This window comes from Taudactylus pleione, unplaced genomic scaffold (genome assembly GCF_031769625.1).
Source record: "Taudactylus pleione unplaced genomic scaffold, aTauple2 ptg000460l, whole genome shotgun sequence".
In the NCBI taxonomy this organism is placed as follows: domain Eukaryota; kingdom Metazoa; phylum Chordata; class Amphibia; order Anura; family Myobatrachidae; genus Taudactylus; species Taudactylus pleione.
The window spans coordinates 1,701,605-1,724,403 of record NW_028284862.1 but is presented as its reverse complement, the minus strand read 5'-3'; the positions used below and the strand labels follow the sequence as shown (position 1 = coordinate 1,724,403).

The following is a 22,799-nucleotide window of genomic DNA, read 5'->3' as shown; positions in this document are numbered from 1 at the left end:
TGTGATGTGTCTGGTTACATAGTTTGTTATTACCCCGGTGACTCTCATCCGTGTGATGTGTCTGGTTACATAGTGTGTAATTACCCCGGTGACTCTCATCCGTGTGATGTGTCTGGTTACATAGTGGGTAATTACCCCGGTGACTCTCATCTATGTGATGTGTCTGGTTACATAGTGGGTAATTACCCCGGTGACTCTCATCCATGTGATGTGTGTGGTTACATAGTGGGTAATTACCCCGGTGACTCTCATCCATGTGATGTGTCTGGTTACATAGTGGGTAATTACCCCGGTGTCTCCACCACTCAGTGACTCTCATCCATGTGATGTGTCTGGTTACATAGTGTGTAATTACCCCGGTGTCTCCACCGCTCAGTGACTCTCATCCATGTGATGTGTCTGGTTACATAGTGTGTAATTACCCCGGTGTCTCCACCGGTCGGTGACTCTCATCCATGTGATGTGTCTGGTTATAGTGTGTAATTACCCCGGTGACTCTCATCCATGTGATGTGTCTGGTTACATAGTGTGTAATTACCCCGGTGACTCTCATCCATGTGATGTGTCTGGTTACATAGTGTGTTATTACCCCGGTGTCTCCACCGCTCAGAGACTCTCATCCATGTGATGTGTCTGGTTACATAGTGTGTAATTACCCCGGTGTCTCCACCGCTCAGTGACTCTCATCCATGTGATGTGTCTGGTTACATAGTGTGTAATTACCCCGGTGACTCTCATCCATGTGATGTGTCTGGTTACATAGTGTGTTATTACCCCGGTGTCTCCACCGCTCAGTGACTCTCATCCATGTGATGTGTCTGGTTACATAGTGTGTAATTACCCCGGTGTCTCCACCGCTCAGTGACTCTCATCCATGTGATGTGTCTGGTTACATAGTGTGTAATTACCCCAGTGACTCTCATCCATGTGATGTGTCTGGTTACATAGTGTGTAATTACCCCGGTGTCTCCACCGCTCAGTGACTCTCATCCATGTGATATGTCTGGTTACATAGTGTGTAATTACCCCGGTGACTCTCATCCATGTGATGTGTGTGGTTACATAGTGGGTAATTACCCCGGTGTCTCCACCACTCAGTGACTCTCATCCATGTGATGTGTCTGGTTACATAGTGTGTAATTACCCCGGTGTCTCCACCGCTCAGTGACTCTCATTCATGTGATGTGTCTGGTTACATAGTGTGTAAATACCTCGGTGACTCTCATCCATTTGATGTGTCTGGTTACATAGTGGGTAATTCCCCCGGTGACTCTCATCTATGTGATGTGTCTGGTTACATAGTGGGTAATTACCCCGGTGACTCTCATCTATGTGATGTGTCTGGTTACATAGTGTGTAATTACCCCGGGGGCTCTCATCCATGTGATGTGTCTGATTACATAGTGTGTAATTACCCCGTGGGCTCTCATCCATGTGATGTGTCTGGTTACATAGTGGGTAATTACCCCGGTGTCTCCACCGCTCAGTGACTCTCATCCATGTGATGTGTCTGGTTACATAGTGTGTAATTACCCCGGTGTCTCCACCGCTCAGTGACTCTCATCCATGTGATGTGTCTGGTTACATAGTGTGTAATTACCCCGGTGTCTCCACCGCTCAGTGACTCTCATCCATGTGATGTGTCTGGTTACATAGTGTGTAATTACCCCGGTGTCTCCACCGCTCAGTGACTCTCATCCATGTGATATGTCTGGTTACATAGTGTGTAATTACCCCGGTGACTCTCATCCATGTGATGTGTGTGGTTACATAGTGGGTAATTACCCCGGTGACTCTCATCCATGTGATGTGTCTGGTTACATAGTGTGTAATTACCCCGGTGTCTCCACCGATCAGTGACTCTCATCCATGTGATGTGTCTGGTTACATAGTGTGTAATTACCCCGGTGTCTCCACCACTCAGTGACTCTCATCCATGTGATGTGTCTGGTTACATAGTGTGTAATTACCCCGGTGTCTCCACCGCTCAGTGACTCTCATTCATGTGATGTGTCTGGTTACATAGTGTGTAATTACCCCGGTGACTCTCATCTATGTGATGTGTCTGGTTACATAGTGGGTAATTACCCCGGTGACTCTCATCTATGTGATGTGTCTGGTTACATAGTGGGTAATTACCCCGGTGACTCTCATCTATGTGATGTGTCTGGTTACATAGTGTGTAATTACCCCGGGGGCTCTCATCCATGTGATGTGTCTGGTTACATAGTGTGTAATTACCCCGTGGGCTCTCATCCATGTGATGTGTCTGGTTACATAGTGTGTAATTACCCCGTGGGCTCTCATCCATGTGATGTGTCTGGTTACATAGTGTGTAATTACCCCGGGGGCTCTCATCCATGTGATGTGTCTGGTTACATAGTTTGTTATTACCCCGGTGACTCTCATCCGTGTGATGTGTCTGGTTACATAGTGTGTAATTACCCCGGTGACTCTCATCCGTGTGATGTGTCTGGTTACATAGTGGGTAATTACCCCGGTGACTCTCATCTATGTGATGTGTCTGGTTACATAGTGGGTAATTACCCCGGTGACTCTCATCCATGTGATGTGTGTGGTTACATAGTGGGTAATTACCCCGGTGACTCTCATCCATGTGATGTGTCTGGTTACATAGTGTGTAATTACCCCGGTGTCTCCACCACTCAGTGACTCTCATCCATGTGATGTGTCTGGTTACATAGTGTGTAATTACCCCAGTGTCTCCACCGCTCAGTGACTCTCATTCATGTGATGTGTCTGGTTATAGTGTGTAATTACCCCGGTGACTCTCATCGATGTGATGTGTCTGGTTACATAGTGGGTAATTACCCCGGTGTCTCCACCGCTCGGTGACTCTCATCCATGTGATGTGTCTGGTTACATAGTGGGTAATTACCCCGGTGTCTCCACCGGTCGGTGACTCTCATCCATGTGATGTGTCTGGTTATAGTGTGTAATTACCCCGGTGACTCTCATCCATGTGATGTGTCTGGTTACATAGTGTGTAATTACCCCGGTGACTCTCATCCATGTGATGTGTCTGGTTACATAGTGTGTTATTACCCCGGTGTCTCCACCGCTCAGTGACTCTCATCCATGTGATGTGTCTGGTTACATAGTGTGTAATTACACCGGTGTCTCCACCACTCAGTGACTCTCATCCATGTGATGTGTCTGGTTACATAGTGGGTAATTACCCCGGTGTCTCCACCGCTCAGTGACTCTCATCCATGTGATGTGTCTGGTTACATAGTGTGTAAATACCCAGGTGTCTCCACCGCTCAGTGACTCTCATCCATGTGATGTGTCTGGTTACATAGTGGGTAATTACCCCGGTGACTCTCATCTATGTGATGTGTCTGGTTACATAGTGGGTAATTACCCCGGTGACTCTCATCTATGTGATGTGTCTGGTTACATAGTGTGTAATTACCCCGGGGGCTCTCATCCATGTGATGTGTCTGGTTACATAGTGTGTAATTACCCCGTGGGCTCTCATCCATGTGATGTGTCTGGTTACATAGTGTGTAATTACCCCGTGGGCTCTCATCCATGTGATGTGTCTGGTTACATAGTTTGTTATTACCCCGGTGACTCTCATCCATGTGATGTGTCTGGTTACATAGTGTGTAATTACCCCGGTGACTCTCATCCGTGTGATGTGTCTGGTTACATAGTGGGTAATTACCCCGGTGACTCTCATCTATGTGATGTGTCTGGTTACATAGATGAGAGTCACCGGGGTAATTACCCACTATGTAACCAGACACATCACATAGATGAGAGTCACCGGGGTAATTACCCACTATGTAACCAGACACATCACACGGATGAGAGTCACCGGGGTAATTACACACTATGTAACCAGACACATCACATGGATGAGAGTCACCGGGGTAATAACAAACTATGTAACCAGACACATCACATGGATGAGAGTCACCGGGGTAATTACCCACTATGTGATGTGTCTGGTTACATAGTGTGTAATTACCCCGGGGGCTCTCATCCATGTGATGTGTCTGGTTACATAGTGTGTAATTACCCCGTGGGCTCTCATCCATGTGATGTGTCTGGTTACATAGTGTGTAATTACCCCGTGGGCTCTCATCCATGTGATGTGTCTGGTTACATAGTTTGTTATTACCCCGGTGACTCTCATCCATGTGATGTGTCTGGTTACATAGTGTGTAATTACCCCGGTGACTCTCATCCGTGTGATGTGTCTGGTTACATAGTGGGTAATTACCCCGGTGACTCTCATCTATGTGATGTGTCTGGTTACATAGATGAGAGTCACCGGGGTAATTACCCACTATGTAACCAGACACATCACATAGATGAGAGTCACCGGGGTAATTACCCACTATGTAACCAGACACATCACACGGATGAGAGTCACCGGGGTAATTACACACTATGTAACCAGACACATCACATGGATGAGAGTCACCGGGGTAATAACAAACTATGTAACCAGACACATCACATGGATGAGAGTCACCGGGGTAATTACCCACTATGTGATGTGTCTGGTTACATAGTGTGTAATTACCCCGGGGGCTCTCATCCATGTGATGTGTCTGGTTACATAGTGTGTAATTACCCCGTGGGCTCTCATCCATGTGATGTGTCTGGTTACATAGTGTGTAATTACCCCGTGGGCTCTCATCCATGTGATGTGTCTGGTTACATAGTTTGTTATTACCCCGGTGACTCTCATCCATGTGATGTGTCTGGTTACATAGTGTGTAATTACCCCGGTGACTCTCATCCGTGTGATGTGTCTGGTTACATAGTGGGTAATTACCCCGGTGACTCTCATCTATGTGATGTGTCTGGTTACATAGTGGGTAATTACCCCGGTGTCTGCTTCCTCTATTACTATGATCAGCTGAGCAGGATCCAGGACAGGATTTACAGCTTCCCAGGGACCCCTCGCAATGATGGTGGGGGTAGGAGGAAGCACAGTGATCTCATTAGGCAGACGGATCTCTGATGCTTCCCATAGGGTCCCGTGTAAACAGCTTCTGGAAGTAGAGCTGGGACTTCTGCCAGGGACAGAGAGGTTGGGGGAGTGATATACACAGAGAGATGTCAGGGAAACATCAGGACAAGACTATCGGGGGGAAAGAAGATTTCTGGGGAGGAACAAGTATTATATAGGGGAGAGGTGCAGCAGGGTCAGTGATGGGGACAGGTATATAGGGGAGAGGTGCAGCAGTGTCAGTGATGGGGACAGGTGTATAGGGGAGAGGAGCAGCAGTGTCAGTGATGGGGACAGGTGTATAGGGGAGAGGAGCAGCAGTGTCAGTGATGGGGACAGGTGTATAGGGGAGAGGAGCAGCAGTGTCAGTGATGGGGACAGGTATATAGGGGAGAGGTGCAGCAGTGTCAATGATGGGGACAGGTATATAGGGGAGAGATGCAGCAGTGTCAGTGATGGGGACAGGTATATAGGGGAGAGGTGCAGCAGTGTCAGTGATGGGGACTGGTATATAGGGGAGAGGTGCAGCAGTGTCAGTGATGGGGACAGGTGTATAGGGGAGAGGTGCAGCAGTGTCAGTGATGGGGAGAGGTGCAGTATTGTCAGTGATGGGGACAGGTGTATAGGGGAGAGGAGCAGCAGTGTCAGTGATGGGGACAGGTATATAGGGGAGAGGTGCAGCAGTGTCAATGATGGGGACAGGTATATAGGGGAGAGGGGCAGCAGTGTCAGTGATGGGGACAGGTATATAGGGGAGAGGTGCAGCAGTGTCAGTGATGGAGACTGGTATATAGGGGAGAGGTGCAGCAGTGTCAGTGATGGGGACAGGTGTATAGGGGAGAGGTGCAGCAGTGTCAGTGATGGGGACAGGTGTATAGGAGAGAGGTGCAGCAGTGTCAGTGATGGGGGCAGGTATATAGGGGAGAGGTGCAGCAGTTTTAGTGATGGGGACAGGTATATAGGGGAGAGGAGCAGCAGTGGCAGTGATGGGGACAGGTATATAGGGGAGAGGTGCAGCAGTGTCAGTGATGGGGACAGGTATATAGGGGAGAGGTGCAGCAGTGTCAATGATGGGGACAGGTATATAGGGGAGAGGGGCAGCAGTGTCAGTGATGGGGACAGGTATATAGGGGAGAGGTGCAGCAGTGTCAGTGATGGAGACTGGTATATAGGGGAGAGGTGCAGCAGTGTCAGTGATGGGGACAGGTATATAGGGGAGAGGTGCAGCAGTGTTAGTGATGGGGACAGGTATACAGGGGAGAGGAGCAGCAGTGTAAGTGATGGGGATAGGTATATAGGGGAGAGGGGCAGCAGTGTCAGTGATGGGGACAGGTATATAGGGGAGAGGTGCAGCAGTGTCAGTGATGGGGACAGGTATATAGGGGAGAGGTGCAGCAGTTTTAGTGATGGGGACAGGTATATAGGGGAGAGGTGCAGCAGTGTCAGTGATGGGGACTGGTATACAGGGGAGAGGTGCAGCAGTGTAATTGATGGGGATAGGTATATAGGGAAGAGGGGCAGCAGTGTCAGTGATGGGGACAGTTATATAGGGGAGAGGTGCAGCAGTGTCAGTGATGGGGACAGGTATATAGGGGAGAGGTGCAGCAGTGTCAGTGATGGGGACAGTTATATAGGGGAGAGTACAGCAGGGTCAGTGATGGGGACAGGTATATAGGGGCAGCAGGGGCAGCGATGGGGGCAGGTATATAGGGGAAAGGGGCAGCAGTGTCAGCGATGGGGATAGGTATATAGGGGAGAGGGGCAGCAGTGTCTGCGATGGGGGCAGTTATATAGGGGAGAGGTGCAGCAGTGTCAGCGATGGGGACAGGTATATAGGGGAGAGGTGCAGCAGTGTCAGTGATGGGGACAGGTGTATAGGGGAGAGGAGCAGCAGTGTCAGTGATGGGGACAGGTGTATAGGGGAGAGGAGCAGCAGTGTCAGTGATGGGGACAGGTGTATAGGGGAGAGGAGCAGCAGTGTCAGTGATGGGGACAGGTGTATAGGGGAGAGGTGCAGCAGTGTCAGTGATGGAGACTGGTATATAGGGGAGAGGTGCAGCAGTGTCAGTGATGGGGACAGGTGTATAGGGGAGAGGTGCAGCAGTGTCAGTGATGGGGACAGGTGTATAGGAGAGAGGTGCAGCAGTGTCAGTGATGGGGGCAGGTATATAGGGGAGAGGTGCAGCAGTTTTAGTGATGGGGACAGGTATATAGGGGAGAGGAGCAGCAGTGGCAGTGATGGGGACAGGTATATAGGGGAGAGGTGCAGCAGTGTCAGTGATGGGGACAGGTATATAGGGGAGAGGTGCAGCAGTGTCAATGATGGGGACAGGTATATAGGGGAGAGGGGCAGCAGTGTCAGTGATGGGGACAGGTATATAGGGGAGAGGTGCAGCAGTGTCAGTGATGGAGACTGGTATATAGGGGAGAGGTGCAGCAGTGTCAGTGATGGGGACAGGTATATAGGGGAGAGGTGCAGCAGTGTTAGTGATGGGGACAGGTATACAGGGGAGAGGTGCAGCAGTGTAAGTGATGGGGATAGGTATATAGGGGAGAGGGGCAGCAGTGTCAGTGATGGGGACAGGTATATAGGGGAGAGGTGCAGCAGTGTCAGTGATGGGGACAGGTATATAGGGGAGAGGTGCAGCAGTTTTAGTGATGGGGACAGGTATATAGGGGAGAGGTGCAGCAGTGTCAGTGATGGGGACTGGTATACAGGGGAGAGGTGCAGCAGTGTAATTGATGGGGATAGGTATATAGGGAAGAGGGGCAGCAGTGTCAGTGATGGGGACAGTTATATAGGGGAGAGGTGCAGCAGTGTCAGTGATGGGGACAGGTATATAGGGGAGAGGTGCAGCAGTGTCAGTGATGGGGACAGTTATATAGGGGAGAGTACAGCAGGGTCAGTGATGGGGACAGGTATATAGGGGCAGCGATGGGGGCAGGTATATAGGGGAAAGGGGCAGCAGTGTCAGCGATGGGGATAGGTATATAGGGGAGAGGGGCAGCAATGTCTGCGATGGGGGCAGTTATATAGGGGAGAGGTGCAGCAGTGTCAGCGATGGGGACAGGTATATAGGGGAGAGGTGCAGCAGTGTCAGTGATGGGGACAGGTGTATAGGGGAGAGGAGCAGCAGTGTCAGTGATGGGGACAGGTGTATAGGGGAGAGGAGCAGCAGTGTCAGTGATGGGGACAGGTGTATAGGGGAGAGGAGCAGCAGTGTCAGTGATGGGGACAGGTATATAGGGGAGAGGGGCAGCGATGGGGACAGGTATATAGGGGAGAGGGGCAGCGATGGGGATAGGTATATAGGGGAGAGGGGCAGCAGTGTCTGCGATGGGGGCAGTTATATAGGGGAGAGGTGCAGCAGTGTCAGCGATGGGGACAGGTATATAGGGGAGAGGTGCAGCAGTTTTAGTGATGGGGACAGGTATATAGGGGAGAGGTGCAGCAGTGTTAGTGATGGGGACAGGTATATAGGGGAGAGGGGCAGCGATGGGGACAGGTATATAGGGGAGAGGTGCAGCAGTGTTAGTGATGGGGACAGGTATATAGGGGAGAGGTGCAGCAGTGTAAGTGATGAACACTATTTGACTCAGATAAGGTTCCAAACTGTTTTCCTGTGGAAACCTTCACACTTCTACATCTGGGTATTGCCCCTACTATACTGGACACTCATTAAAGGACGGATAGGAGGGACCCTCTTTATGTAATCTTATACCGCCACTCATCCTCAAACCTAAGAAGGAATCCCATTACCCTCCAGTAGACCACAGACAATGCCCCTGACCTACTCCCAGATGGTATGGCCATTACCGTGGTGATTTGCCTCCCATGGCCGGATGGTGGGGTATGTTGTGCGGTGTCATGGTGGCATATGCTGCGGTGTCACGGTGGGGTATGCTGTGCGGTGACATGGAGGGGTATGCTGGGCGGTGTCACGGTGGGGTTATGCTGGGCGGTGTCACGGTGGGGTTATGCTGCTCGGTGTCACGGTGGGGTTATGCTGCTCGGTGTCACGGTGGGGTTATGCTGCTCGGTGTCACGGTGGGGTATGCTGCGCGGTGTCACGGTGGGGTATGTTCTGTATTTTCCAGTCAGCAGTCCTATTGGGGATTTTGCGTTGGTGCAGCCAGGGTCATCCTCCACATGGGGACACCGCCCTCTGATCCCATGGGGACACCGCCCTCTGATCACAGGCTTCTTAAGACTCTCCCGAGATCCGTGTTCTGGTTCACTCGTGGTCAGCACAAATGTGGTCTCAATGACCATAAAGCTATGTATTTTATTTCTGTCCCCTGACCATCCAGCATGGGGCGGCAGCGTACCCCATCACGCGATTACATCATTGGATGTTTAGTTGGAAGTCCTCTAGGACACCAGTTATTGTTGAGTAATAGAACACCAGCGGGTATGCATTACCGGGACTGGCAGAGCTATAGATCAGTCTCTCCTCCGCATAATGCTGTATCTAACCAGCGTCATTGACCAGTTGCAGATTTGTGGTGGAATGCGCCAATAATTGTCTTGTGACACCTGCTCCAGGAATGACTGGCGTGGGAGACGGTCTTCTAGCCACTACCAGGAGAAGGTGTCTCATCTTATCCATAAAACCGGTCACTCCGCACACCGATACCTTTTGAAGGGCAAGACGCAATTCCACGCTTATCGCAGGTGTCATGGCCTCTGGGGTTCTCTGCCCGGTTAGGGACTTTTCTCTTACTAATTTATATAATTACTCTACAGTATGTCGCCTCTCCCCGTAGTAGGTCCTGTTTGGGATGTGAAAGGCTTCTGTTTGTGATTAGCGCTGCTACATACGTAGAGAGGGAATAGACCCGCTACAGTCCCTACGTTCCAGGAGATACTGATCCATGTATAGAGAAAGGATTGGAGTCCGCGCTGGACAGAGAAACGTTGGCTTTTGGGTTGTTTGACACTTGATGTTCTCTCCCCCCATTTATATTCCGTATTCCTGACTCACTGACACATACTAGTCTGAGCTTTTTCCAACGCCCTCTAAGCCACAGAGCTTACACTTTACATAGCGTCCCTACCCCGCCGCCTCTCCTGAGGGATTCCTTATGCTCCAACTACCGTATTGTGTGCGGCCTTGTGTAGCGTTGTGACATGTTCCTCAGTATTAGACTCATTGTTTTATTACTACACTATTGTTCTGCTGTTCTGTCCTTTCTATATGCTGATGTCGTATCACTACTTATATAATGTTCCAGATAAGTAAATGAAACCGTTTTCTGGAGGTATACTCGGGCGTGTCTTTGTGGCACCTTATACAGTGCATCCGAAAAGTATTCACAGCGCTTCACTTTTCCCACATTTTGTTATGTTACAGCCTTATTCCAAAATGGAATAAATTCATTTTTGTCCTCAAAATTCTACACACAATACCCCATAATGACAACGTGTACAAAGGTTTTTGGGAGATTTTTGCAAATGTAATAAAAAAAACAAACTAAGAAATGACATGTACATAAGTAGTCACAGCCTTTGCTCAATACTTTGTTGATGCACCTTTGGCAGCAATTACAGCCTCAAGACTTTTTGAATACACTAGCTTGGCACACCTATCATTGGGCAGTTTCGCCCATTCCTCTTTGCAGCACCTCTCAAACTCCATCAGGTTGGATGGGAAGCGTCGGTGCACAGACATTTTCAGATCTCTCCAGAGATGTTCAATCGGATTCAAGTCTGGGCTCTGGCTGGGCCACTCAAGGACATTCACTGAGTTCTCCTGAAGCCACTCCTGTGATATCTGGGCTGTGTGCTTAGGGTCGTTGTCCTGCTGAAAGATGAATCGTCGCCCCAGTCTGAGGTCAAGAGCGCTCTGGAGCCGGTTTTCATCCAGGAAGCCTCTGTACATTGCTGCATTCATCTTTCCCTCTATCCTGACTAGTCTCCCAGTTCCTGCTGCTGAAAAACATCCCCACAGCATGATGCTGCCACCACGCTTCACTGTAAGGATGGTATTGGCCTGGTGATGAGCGGTGCCTGGTTTTCTCCAAACATAACGCCTGGCATTCACACCAAAGAGTTCAATCTTTGTCTCATCGTGGTCTGAGAGTCCTTCAGGTGCATTTTGGCAAACTCCAGGCGGGCTGCCATGTGCTTTTTACTAAGGAGTGACTTCTGTCTGGCCACACTACAATACAGGCCAGATAGGTGGATTGCTGCAGAGATGGTTGTCCTTCTGGAAGGTTCTCCTCTCTCCACAGAGGAATACTGTAGCTCTGACAGGGAGGTGACCAAGAACCCGATGGTCACTCTGACTATTTCCCTTCTCCCCCCGATCGCTCAGTTTAGACGGCCGGTCAACACTAGGATGAGTCATGGTGGTTCCGAACTTCTTCCATTTACGGATGATGGAGGCCACAGTGCTCATTGGGACCTTCAAAGCAGCAGATATTTTTCTGTACCCTTCCCCAGATTTGTGCCTCGAGACAATTGTCTCTCGGGGGTCTACAGACAATTCCTTGGACTTCATGCTTGGTTTGTGCCCTGACATGCACTGTCAAGTGTGTGACCTTATATAGACAGGTGTATGCCTTTCAAAATCATGTCCAATCAACTGAATTTACCACAGGTGGACTCCAATTGAGCTGTAGGAACATCTCAAGGATGATCAGTGGAAACAGGATGCACCTGAGCTCAATTTTGAGCTTCATGGCAAAGGCCGTGAATACTTATCTACATGTGATTTCTTAGTTTTGTTTTTTTAAATTAAATTTGCAAAAATCTCAAAAAACCTTTTTACATGTTGTCATTATGGGATATTGTGTGTAGAATTTTGAGCACAAAAATTAATAACATAACAAAATGTGGAAAAAGGTGAAGCGCTGTGAATACTTTCCGGATGCACTGTAACTAAGTCACATTGGTTAATGCTCATCTCTGGTCATGTGTAAGAGTTTGTTCTGTTTTGTGGTTTTCTCTCTCCAGCCCTCATCATCTTGTTGAAGGACCCCGTCCCATGTGTGCGCATTAAGGCTTCGGAGACCATGGGTCTCTTAGTGAAGTTTGTTTAGTTTCTGCCCTGAGTGGGGGTAGTAAGACTGTGACGTCGGCTCCTGGTGATATCCTGTCCCGTCTGCGTCAGAATCGTGCTTCCAGGATAACGGTACTATGTGACACTATAGCCGGATTCCCCAAATGTTTCTTGGCAAGAAAATGATCTCCATGCTGGTCATTTGGATGGAATAATGACATTTCCCATGAACAGTCTCAGATCCTGCAGCTCATGGTCTGGATTCTCAGGGATGGGTCACGCTTAAGTATCGCAGCTGCTTTTGGCCACTTTTCATAATTTATATAGAGCGAATCCTCGGTGGTGTTGGGGAGTGAATATTTGGCTATATACAGATTATATGTATATATGAAGTTAATGGGGATATTTTCTATTGCTTTTGGGGTCAGCTTCAACACATTAAAATTATTTTTCAGAACTTTTTTGTGTGTTTAGTTTTATTTTGTATTTCGTTCTGTATACAAACGTCACAGCAGGATTGTGCGTTCACAGTCGGGAAACGTCAAAGCAGGATTGTGCGTCCATGTTTCCCGGAAACTTCACTAATTCAATCAGAGTTTTTGTGTAGCCTGTAATCCTGGCTTGTGTCCAGCCCATAATGATAGCATGTCAGGGTCATTATATTGGGTGTATTTTCACTACAACTTAGCTGCATAACAGGTCACAAAAGTGTAATAGGCTGAGAACAGCAAAGCTTGATAACCTGGCCTGTTCCTTTAGCTAATCAGGATATATATTGGAGGTTCCCCAACAGTCCAGGTGTTAGAGATATCCATGGTTGAGCACAGGTGGGTAAATCAACTTGACTGAGGTAATAATTAAGTCACCTGTGCTCAGCCATGGATATCTTTAAAACCTGGACTGTTGGGGAGCCCTGAGGACTACGTTTGGGAACCTCTGCTCTATACAAACAAAAACCAACCTTGCTCTGTCCCTGGCTCAGGTACCTGTGTAGCCACCATTTAGTCACAACATACGGGTACACCTGGGCACCTCTGTAACACTGGCTGCCCCAGATACTAATTCATCATTAGGGGCACAGAGCCAGGCCCCCAAATCTCCGGGCTGCAATATTTTATCTTTAAGTATTTGGCTCAGAGTAACCTCCAGCGCTCCTGCCCTAAAGGGTCTATACGTCACAAGGGCTCATGGAACGAGTCGAGTTCTGTACGAGATGGCGGGCTCATGGAGCATCCAGCGCTCCTGCTCTAAAGGGTCTATATTTCTGTGACCATCGCCATGGGTTACGGCGATTCATCAAAAGCCCGTGTCATGACTGTACGTAGTTTGGGTGCTCTGTATAAAGTGTGTGTATTATTGTAATTCCTCTAAAGTATATATTTCAGGAATGGCTGCTTGCCATGAATGGATACAGTATGTCAAAATAGGATTGCCTTAGCTAATCAGAGCAAATGGCCACGTGACAACTAGCCTTTGAAAACAAGCTTCATGGACATAACGTCTGCTCTCACTCCAGGTGGCCCTGCTCGAATACAGCATGAGGGTCGTTTGTAGCACCTTACATTAGCAGGATTCCTGCAATAAAATACCTTCAAAGCCAAGAGTGTTATCTGAGGTTTGGGTCTTGTAGCTGTGCTAATTTGTATCTACACAGGCCCTGGGAGAACAAAGACCAGTATTTTGGAGCCTGAAAGGGTGGGGGCTGCTGGGGCATGAGCAAGTCATGGAACTATAATGCTCAGCATTCCACACTGCTAGGTGTTCACTTCTAGGGATAGCTGAGAGCGAGGAAGTGCCCCCCATGTCAGTCTATGGTGGTCTCCTTCCACACAGATTCTCTAAGATCTCAGCGTAAGATACTTTAGGATTCTGACTTTCTAATCTTTACTTATCTGTACTCCAATCTGTGCATTTATTATTAATATATATATATAGGTCTTGTTTATTTCCCTATTTTTCTTGTAATTTAACCCTGGAGATATTTTCTCAATAAATACTAAAACTTTATCAGCGTTATCTCTGTGCTCTAATGAATTCCCGGCCTGGAGAGGCCCATGCTATATCTGTGTAATCACTGTGAGATTTATGTGTCTGGCGAACGTAAGAGCGCTATTTTAATACTATTCGTGGTGGCAGCTTAAGTAAAACCCACGTCACAACCATCCAGCTTCGTCAGGTTGGCGCATCTGAGCGCAAGCTGGGCACGGTGTCGTGACAACTTCCGAGGCAGATACCAGGCAACACTCTCCAGGGTCACCCTAATAGGGGGTCTGTAAGCGTCACTGCACCTCCTGGGACTCCAAGCAGCCAACACTCCTTCCAGATGCTGCACATTTGTATAATCCATACAGCGAGACCTGTCAGCCTCCAAGGCCTCTGCGTGTACAGCACTGGGAAGTAGTGAATGGTGGATGTGTGTATCCTAAGATGAGAATGGAGGACCATGGGAGTACGTTCCCCTGGGCCAGGTAACACAGGAGCTAGCTGTTCCATCCTTTTATGGTAGCCTCATTGCTGCAGTCTTCTCTCTGTGTCTCACCAACTGAGGGGGGGAAAATCAGGGACCCCAGTCCTGAGAGACCCCTCTGATGCAACAAGTTGGCTGTGGTGGGAATACTGGGAAGCTCCTGCCATCGTGTTCCCTTTATACATTTCCTCCCTCCTAGTATCTAACAAACACTTCATGCTGCAGATGTGATGTGGACTTGTAGCTAGAACCCATCTCAGAGACAGGATTCCAGAGGGCGGGCTCATGGAACGAGTCTGGTTCTGTACGAGAGAGCGGGCTCACGGAACGAGTCAGGTTCTGTACAAGAGGGCGGGCTCTTGGTTCTTGTACCATACCCAACTCGTTCCGTCTGATGGTCTCCTGAAGTATTCTTACCACATCAGTGGTAACAGCACCCCTGGTTACAGCAACCAGGAGAGACAGGCTGGTTGGTGAGTTGTGCAAGAACAAAGGTGATTCCAGCTGTGGATGGATCTCTGAATCCCTGCACAGTAGGGAGTGATGGGTCTCTGCACTTGCAGGTCAAGTATGAATTAGGGTAGATCCTAGGTTCTCAAACTCGGTCCTCAGGGCTCCAACCAGTTCATGTTTTCCTGGTCTCCTCAAAGAATCACAAGTGAAATAATTAGCTCTGGCTGTGGATCTCTTAAAATGTGTCAGTGAGTAATGATTACACCTGTGCACCTGCTGGGTGACCTGTGTGGAGTCCTGAGGACCGAGTTTGAGAACCACTGTTGTAGATTCATTGCATGTTATATAGTCATTCAGGAACTGTACACCAGCCAGAATGTCCACCATGGGTTTAGGCCATGTATGCTCTTCCCCCTTTTCTGGGAGACAATTACCGGGCAAATTAAATCATCACTAGGTATCATTCTAGTCCCGTGAATGTTCCAATGTAGCGCAGCTTGGCAAGGCGATGGCATGGAGGTTGGTCTAGTTCCAAGAATGTCCTAATCTTCTGACGTTGAGCAGAGTGTAGTCGTCCATTTACGGCTTATTACAAATGAAATAGACTGAAAAAAGCCTCTGACATTGGGTTTCTAGCTTATATCACACATCGCAGCTGGGAATAAACAGGCGACTGGACAGATTCTGGCTTTCCAAGGAACAGGCAGAGTGGTGCGCAATCAAAGCGAGTATCATCCATTTTTTGGCACTGCACATTCACCAGAACCAAGCATGCTCGGGTACGGGTCCTGTGTAATGGGTGCATCTCAGTAGCCAGAATGGAGCAGTAATAAGGTTCTTACACTGGGGCATTACATTATGATCACTGGCTGGAAAGAAAGGTGTAATTACATTTATATAGAACCAAGCTCAAACACATCTTGTGTGACAGAGCTGCTGCAAGTGCGCACGGAGAGTGATGACACTATAAAATCGCACAGGTGTCTACAAGTCTGTAGAAAGAATTAATAAGGGTAAGTTTTACCCTAACTCTCCTTATTCATATGCAAAGTCCCCAGGGAGACAATGGGGTGTAGGTGGTACATAGAGGACCAGATACCAACAGCAAAGCTTTTCTTCTAACCCAGGATACTCCAGTCCTTCCCCCTATACCCTGCCCACAACTTTCCTTTTCTTCTTCCATAAAACTCCACAAGGAGACAAAGCCATTGTTCAAGGGCGGGGATGCTCCTGAGCTGAGAGGAGAACCTGGCACCAAAAGGAAGCATCCTGAGAGGCAAATGTATCAAAGGCATAGAACTTAAGAAAGTTGTGGACAGAAGACATCATGGCCACCTTGCATAGTTGTTCGGCTGGCGCGCCACAGCGGGTTGCCCACGAGGGACCCACAGAGCGAGTAGAATGGAGCAGATACTGTAGCCAGCACAGAAAGGCCAGTCTGCGTGTAAATCTGTGAGATAGACTCTGGTCAAATGGCTTTGCATGAATGTTAGTTAGCTAGCCATCCCTTCTTCTGGAATCTATATAGTACAGAGGGGGAGTCCCATTTCCTGATTTAACTAGTACGGCCCATGTGGATCTTGAGATCACAGACCACATCCAAAGAGGCCTCACCTGCCGAGAGGTATGGTGATTGAAAGGCTGGAACCACAATTTCCCCATTAAGGTGGAAACGAAAGACCGCCTTGGGAAGGAAGCCAGGGCACATTCGAGGAACAGCCTTGACCGGATGAAAGATCAGAAATGGGGAGCGACAGGAGAGCCTCCCTAAATCCAATACCCTAAGGGCAGATGACATTGCCAGAAGAAAAAGTCTTCGCAGTGAGCCCCTTGACATCTAGGAACCTGCATTTGAACCCCTGGATTCAATAAAGTGCGTGGAAAACCACTGACAAAAGGGAGAGGAGCAATTATGTGCTGGAACCAGATGGACAGAGCAGAGACGTGCACTTTCAGAGAGGCTAGGTGGAATCCAAAATCCAGTCCAGCTTGAAGAAAGGCAAAGATGCTAGTAACCCTAAAACCCTGAGGGTCATAGTGTCTAGTAGCACACCACTGGAAATATGTATGCCACACCTGGTGATAAATCCTGGCAAAGGCCAGTTTAGACGCTCTGAGCAGGTTCTGGGCCACAGAGCTAGAAAACCCTTTAGACCTTAGGAGGGATGTCTCAAGAGCCAAGCTGGCCGGGCACCAGCTTAAACTAAGGTGCTCGGGGGCGGGGTATAGAGGAGGATGGACCCAAGTGCATCCTGGGAGCAGCTAAAAGCTTCAACTCCGTGGTGCCCGAGGATCCAGCTATACCCCAAGGTCACCCTGTGGACCCTGAAGTAGAAATATAAATAAATATATATTTGTCCAGAGTGTGCAGTCTGAGATCCATTTTCTTTCCATGTAGGTAAGCGTCCTGAATGTACAGAGACACCATAAAGTCCCCAGGCTCAATAGCCAGGACGCTAGAGCGTAGGGTTTCCATGCGACACCTGGGCACCGATAAACTTGTTCAGAGATTTGAGGATAGGCCAATGAGATCCGTTGGGCTTCTGAACCAAGAAAAGGGTGTAATAATAACCCGTCTCTCGCTGTCATAAGGGGACTGGAATTATTATAGCCGAGAGCAGCAAGGACTGAATGGCCATCTGGAGGAGCAGGGCTTTGCTTGGGTCCGATGGAGGTCCTGTGCAAGAGCACTGATGATGCCTCAGGAATGAGAGCACGTGTATCCGTGGGAGACCACTTTTACCCAGGCGTCTGTGGTGATCTGACGCCAGAACTGGGCAAATTGATGAAGTCGGCCTCCCACCATGGAAACCCCCAGGGAGAGGGCCGCACCCCCAGCCGGTGGAGGGGCCGCAGGGAGTGTGCCTTCTACCCCTATGCTGACATCAACCACCGGGTCCCTGGCCTTAACCGTCCCCTGCGCCAGTATAGGTTATGCCCTGGTGGTCTAGTGGAGTCCCGGACGAACCAGTGTCCACATCAGCAGCTCCGTTCTATCTCCTGAGACCGGAGGTAAGACTGCGCATAGACGTCCCCTTAAGTCCCGTCTGCAGTCTGGGGTCAGAGGAGCCCTGCTAGTTAGGTTCCCCCGGAGCCCCGCCAAGAGTACCTGACCGATGGCTGGAGTTGCGGTACCACAGAGGTGTGACGTCAGAGGACTGTCTAGCGCTGCTGCTCTATACTCAAAACTGAAAAAACTTAAAATAAAGCAGCTCCACTGTATAACTGATCCAGCTCCCGCCAGACACCAACAAAACTGAGTTGCCTTCAGGCTGTGGGCAGGGTATAGGGGGAAGGACCGGAGCATCCTGGGATAGAAAAAAGCTTTGCTGTTGGTGTCCAGTCCTCCAAGTACCACCTACACCCCATTGTCTCCCTGTGGAGCCCGATGGACCCTGAGGAAGAAACACTGATAGCGGCCGGCTTACGTTTAACAGCAACATCCCAAAAAGGAGCAAACTCCTGTAGATCTGTAGAGTCATCGAGATCGTTTGCCGCTGGTAATTCCACAGGTAAGAAGATGGTGAATAGGCACCGACGCAGTTATAGGGGAGCTCTCCTCCCCCTCTCTACACCACACAACACTGAATGCCAAGTAGCCTACACAATAAACTAATATTGTTTATGTGTATTATACATCACTTGCTTTTACCAGCCCCGGCCCACTTTCTATTGCCCACCTATAGTATATAATGTACCCCAGAACACCTATCGTATATAACAAGAGGTTCCCAAACGTGGTCCTCAAGGCTCCCCAACAGGTCAGGTGTGAGAGAGAGCCAGGGCCGAGCACAGGTGAGAGAGAGAGAGAGCCATGGCCGAGCGCAGGTGAGAGAGAGAGAGAGCCATGGCCGAGCGCAGGTGAGAGAGAGAGAGAGCCATGGCCGAGCGCAGGTGTGAGAGAGAGCCATGGCCGAGCGCAGGTGTGAGAGAGAGCCAGGGCCGAGCGCAGGGGTGAGAGAGAGAGAGAGCCAGGGCCGAACGCAGGGGTGAGAGAGAGAGCCAGGGCCGAGCGCAGGTGAGAGAGAGAGAGCCATGGCCGAGCGCAGGTGAGAGAGAGAGCCATGGCCGAGCGCAGGTGAGAGAGAGAGAGAGCCATGGCCGAGCGCAGGTGAGAGAGAGAGAGCCATGGCTGAGCACAGGTGTGAGAGAGAGCCATGGCTGAGCACAGGTGTGAGAGAGAGCCATGGCTGAGCACAGGTGAGAGAGAGAGAGCCATGGCTGAGCACAGGTGAGAGAGAGAGAGCCATGGCTGAGCACAGGTGAGAGAGAGAGAGCCATGGCTGAGCACAGGTGAGAGAGAGAGAGCCATGGCTGAGCACAGGTGTGAGAGAGAGAGCCATGGCTGAGCACAGGTGAGTTAATTATTACCTCAATTTGATTTACCCACCTGTGCTCATCCATGGAGATCTCTAACACCTGAGCTGTTGGGGAGCGTGTTTAGGAACCTCTGGTTCTGACTCTTTCCCTCTGCAGAGCCATCCTGAGCTCCAGCCTCTCTGTGTATAGTCGAGGATCTCTCATCACCTGTACAGTCTTCTGGGGACCACCCTGCCGTTCTGTAACCCCGACATCCCAGCACCCATCTCCCGTCCCACTTACTGTGTCCATGGTTTGAGTCACTCAGATAACAGACAGCCGGTTCCAGGTACTTTTATTATAAACGTCTCTGACCCAACATGAATATATACAGAGTTATGGCCTTATACCAGGTTCGTACAGCATGAGGCTTTGCAGGCGTTGTACTACAAATCCCAGTGTGTTCTCTCTGCCATATAAAACATAGGGAAGTTAGACATGTCATAGACCATTAGGAAAATGCCAACGCTGGTTCCAACGCTGCACTATCAGGAAGTGATGACGTACTTCACCAAGATTTGGGAAGCTGCGTTCAGACGCGGGAGGCGGGCAGTGATCCGCGTTATGTGAACAATCTGACGGTAGCGTCGGCTCCAGAAGAGAAGACCCAAGGCTGAGTGGGGTGAAAGACGACATCCAGGACGCCCAGGTCTCGGGTAATCTCGTGGCCTCGGAGAACTTTGACTGGAACAATGAGAGGGTTCTGCAGAAGGTCGCTGCACGGTAAAAGGACAGGTTAGAAACACAGGTTAGGGACATACATGTACAGGCGGAACACAGGCCATGAAGAGTGGTCACTTACTTGTAGACCATGCCATGGCAAACTATCACGCTGCCATCATCTGAGGCGGAGGCAAACAGCGGGTACTGTCTGTGGAAGGACACTGCCCTCAGAGCTTTCTTGTGGTGTCTGTAAGACGATGACAAACCAATGAACCCGATGCCCCTGCCAGGCGATCCCTGACCAGGTGAATAGGTGACGCTTCTTACCTGAGCACTTTGTAAGGCTTTGTGGATAGATCCATATCAAACCAGGCCAGCTTGGAGTCATAACTTCCGCAGATCAGATTGTCACCTGGAAGAGAATGGGCCGGGGTGACCAAGAGCAGGTGTATGGTGCAGGTCTGGCCCTCACCTATAAGGGTCTCTCCATTCAGAGACCCGAAGGGGCAGTTATCATACCTCCTAGTGGTAGCCCAGGATCTGGGACCGCACGTACTGCAACACTATTCCTAGCCCCCGGAAAAGGCCGTCAGCATGAGAACTTCAATAATAATACGGTTCCTCATTATAAGTTTATATCTTTATGTATATACACCTCCCATCCCATATAATGCATAGACTACCCTTCCCCTGGGGGAATACTGCCCAGTAGGCGGGGCGCTCGCTTTAGTTCCTGCCCCTCACCTGCAGGGTGCACTGCGATGCTGGAGATCCACTTGCAGTTGGCGAGCAGCTTCTTGGAAAGCTCCTGTTTGAGCAGATTGTAGACCCGGATATATCGCTGGGTGGCCACAAAGAAGAAAGGGCGAGTTGGGTGGAACAGGACCTGCTGGACTTGTCCTTTGTTTTTGCGGAAGGGGTTCTGACTTCGCCTCTGGCTGAGCTGGTGTATGAGGACCTGCGAGCTTCCATTATCTGGGAGAACCACTGCAAAATAGTCACCTCGGCCGTGCCAGGTCACCTGCTTCACTGCCTGAGGGAGAGGAGGCACGGGGTTACACACTATCATTACTGCCAGGTCACCTGCTTCACTGCCTGAGGGAGAGGAGGCACGGGGTTACACACTATCATTACTGCCAGGTCACCTGCTTCACTGCCTGAGGGAGAGGAGGCACGGGGTTACACACTATCATTACTGCCAGGTCACCTGCTTCACTGCCTGAGGGAGAGGAGGCACGGGGTTACACACTATCATTACTGCCAGGTCACCTGCTTCACTGCCTGAGGGAGAGGAGGCACGGGGTTACACACTATCATTACTGCCAGGTCACCTGCTTCACTGCCTGAGGGAGAGGAGGCACGGGGTTACACACTATCATTACTGCCAGGTCACCTGCTTCACTGCCTGAGGGAGAGGAGGCACGGGGTTACACACTATCATTACTGCCAGGTCACCTGCTTCACTGCCTGAGGGAGAGGAGGCACGGGGTTACACACTATCATTACTGCCAGGTCACCTGCTTCACTGCCTGAGGGAGAGGAGGCACGGGGTTACACACTATCATTACTGCCAGGTCACCTGCTTCACTGCCTGAGGGAGAGGAGGCACGGGGTTACACACTATCATTACTGCCAGGTCACCTGCTTCACTGCCTGAGGGAGAGGAGGCACGGGGTTACACACTATCATTACTGCCAGGTCACCTGCTTCACTGCCTGAGGGAGAGGAGGCACGGGGTTACACACTATCATTACTGCCAGGTCACCTGCTTCACTGCCTGAGGGAGAGGAGGCACGGGGTTACACACTATCATTACTGCCAGGTCACCTGCTTCACTGCCTGAGGGAGAGGAGACACGAGGTTGCCCCAATCAGACTATCATTACTGCCAGTTACCGTGATGGCAGCACATGGCATTGCCACCGTTTTATGTTTTCATGTAGTGCAGGCACAGAGTGGGGAGGCAGATGGCGGGGAAGCAGGCACTGGCAGGGGGCAGATGGCGGGGAAGCAGGCACTGGCACTGGAAGGTGGAGGGGAAGCAGGCACTGGCACTGGCAGCTGGAGGGGAAGGAGGCGCTGGCTGGGGGCAAATGGAGGGGAAGCAGGCGCTGGCAGCTGGAGGGGAAGCAGGCGCTGGCAGCTGGAGGGGAAGCAGGCGCTGGCAGCTGGAGGGGAAGCAGGCGCTGGCAGCTGGAGGGGAAGCAGGCGCTGGCAGCTGGAGGGGAAGCAGGCGCTGGCAGCTGGAGGGGAAGCAGGCGCTGGCAGCTGGAGGGGAAGCAGGCGCTGGCTGAGGGCAGCTGGAGGGGAAGCAGGCGCTGGCTGAGGGCAAATGGAGGGGAAGGAGGCGCTGGTTGGGGGCAAATGGAGGGGAAGCAGGCGCTGGCAGCTGGAGGGGAAGCAGGCGCTGGCAGCTGGAGGGGAAGCAGGCGCCGGCAGCTGGAGGGGAAGCAGGCGCCGGCAGCTGGAGGGGAAGCAGGCGCCGGCAGCTGGAGGGGAAGCAGGCACTGGCAGCTGGAGGGGAAGCAGGCACTGGCAGGGTGGCAGGCGGAGGGGAAGCAGGCGCTGGCAGGCGGAGGGGAAGCAGGCGCTGGCAGGGTGGCAGGCGGAGGGGAAGCAGGCGCTGGCAGGCGGAGGGGAAGCAGGCGCTGGCAGGTGGAGGGGAAGCAGGCACTGGCTGAGGGCAAATGGAGGGGAAGCAGGCGCTGGCAGGGTGGCAGGCGGAGGGGAAGCAGGCGCTGGCAGGGTGGCAGGCGGAGGGGAAGCAGGCGCTGGCAGGGGGCAGGCGGAGGGGAAGCAGGCGCTGGCAGGGGGCAGGCGGAGGGGAAGCAGGCGCTGGCAGGGGGCAGGCGGAGGGGAAGCAG

The 22,799-nt window shown here is 50.7% G+C and overlaps 2 protein-coding genes across 6 annotated transcripts in view; one reads left to right on the top strand and one right to left on the bottom strand.

Annotated features, from left to right (window-relative positions):
• MROH1 (maestro heat like repeat family member 1) overlaps positions 1–22,799 on the top strand; it is a 402,469-nt gene that overhangs the window by 343,028 nt on the left and 36,642 nt on the right. The window contains exon 42 of one of the 4 annotated variants that reach the window (XM_088448597.1): positions 11,949–12,451. The exons of the other annotated variants lie outside the window; for them this stretch is intronic. Coding sequence (XP_088304723.1) covers positions 11,949–12,034 — 86 coding nt within the window. The 3' untranslated portion in view covers positions 12,035–12,451. Of the gene's footprint in view, positions 1–11,948; positions 12,452–22,799 lie in introns of those variants that run through there. 4 annotated transcript variants of the gene reach the window in all.
• The window catches only part of BOP1 (BOP1 ribosomal biogenesis factor), an 85,756-nt gene continuing 82,493 nt past the window's right edge, over positions 19,537–22,799 (bottom strand). Inside the window, exons 13-17 of one of the 2 annotated variants that reach the window (XR_015869915.1) lie at positions 20,681–20,969; positions 20,264–20,348; positions 20,076–20,183; positions 19,781–19,989; positions 19,537–19,682 (exon numbers count right to left, since the gene is read on the bottom strand). Coding sequence is in view for 1 of the 2 variants with exons in the window: in XM_088448598.1 (XP_088304724.1) it covers positions 19,836–19,989; positions 20,076–20,183; positions 20,264–20,348; positions 20,681–20,969 (636 nt within the window). In the remaining variant the exon portion in view is untranslated. Of the gene's footprint in view, positions 19,990–20,075; positions 20,184–20,263; positions 20,349–20,680; positions 20,970–22,799 lie in introns of both variants that reach the window. The other variant, XM_088448598.1, reaches the window with a different exon arrangement.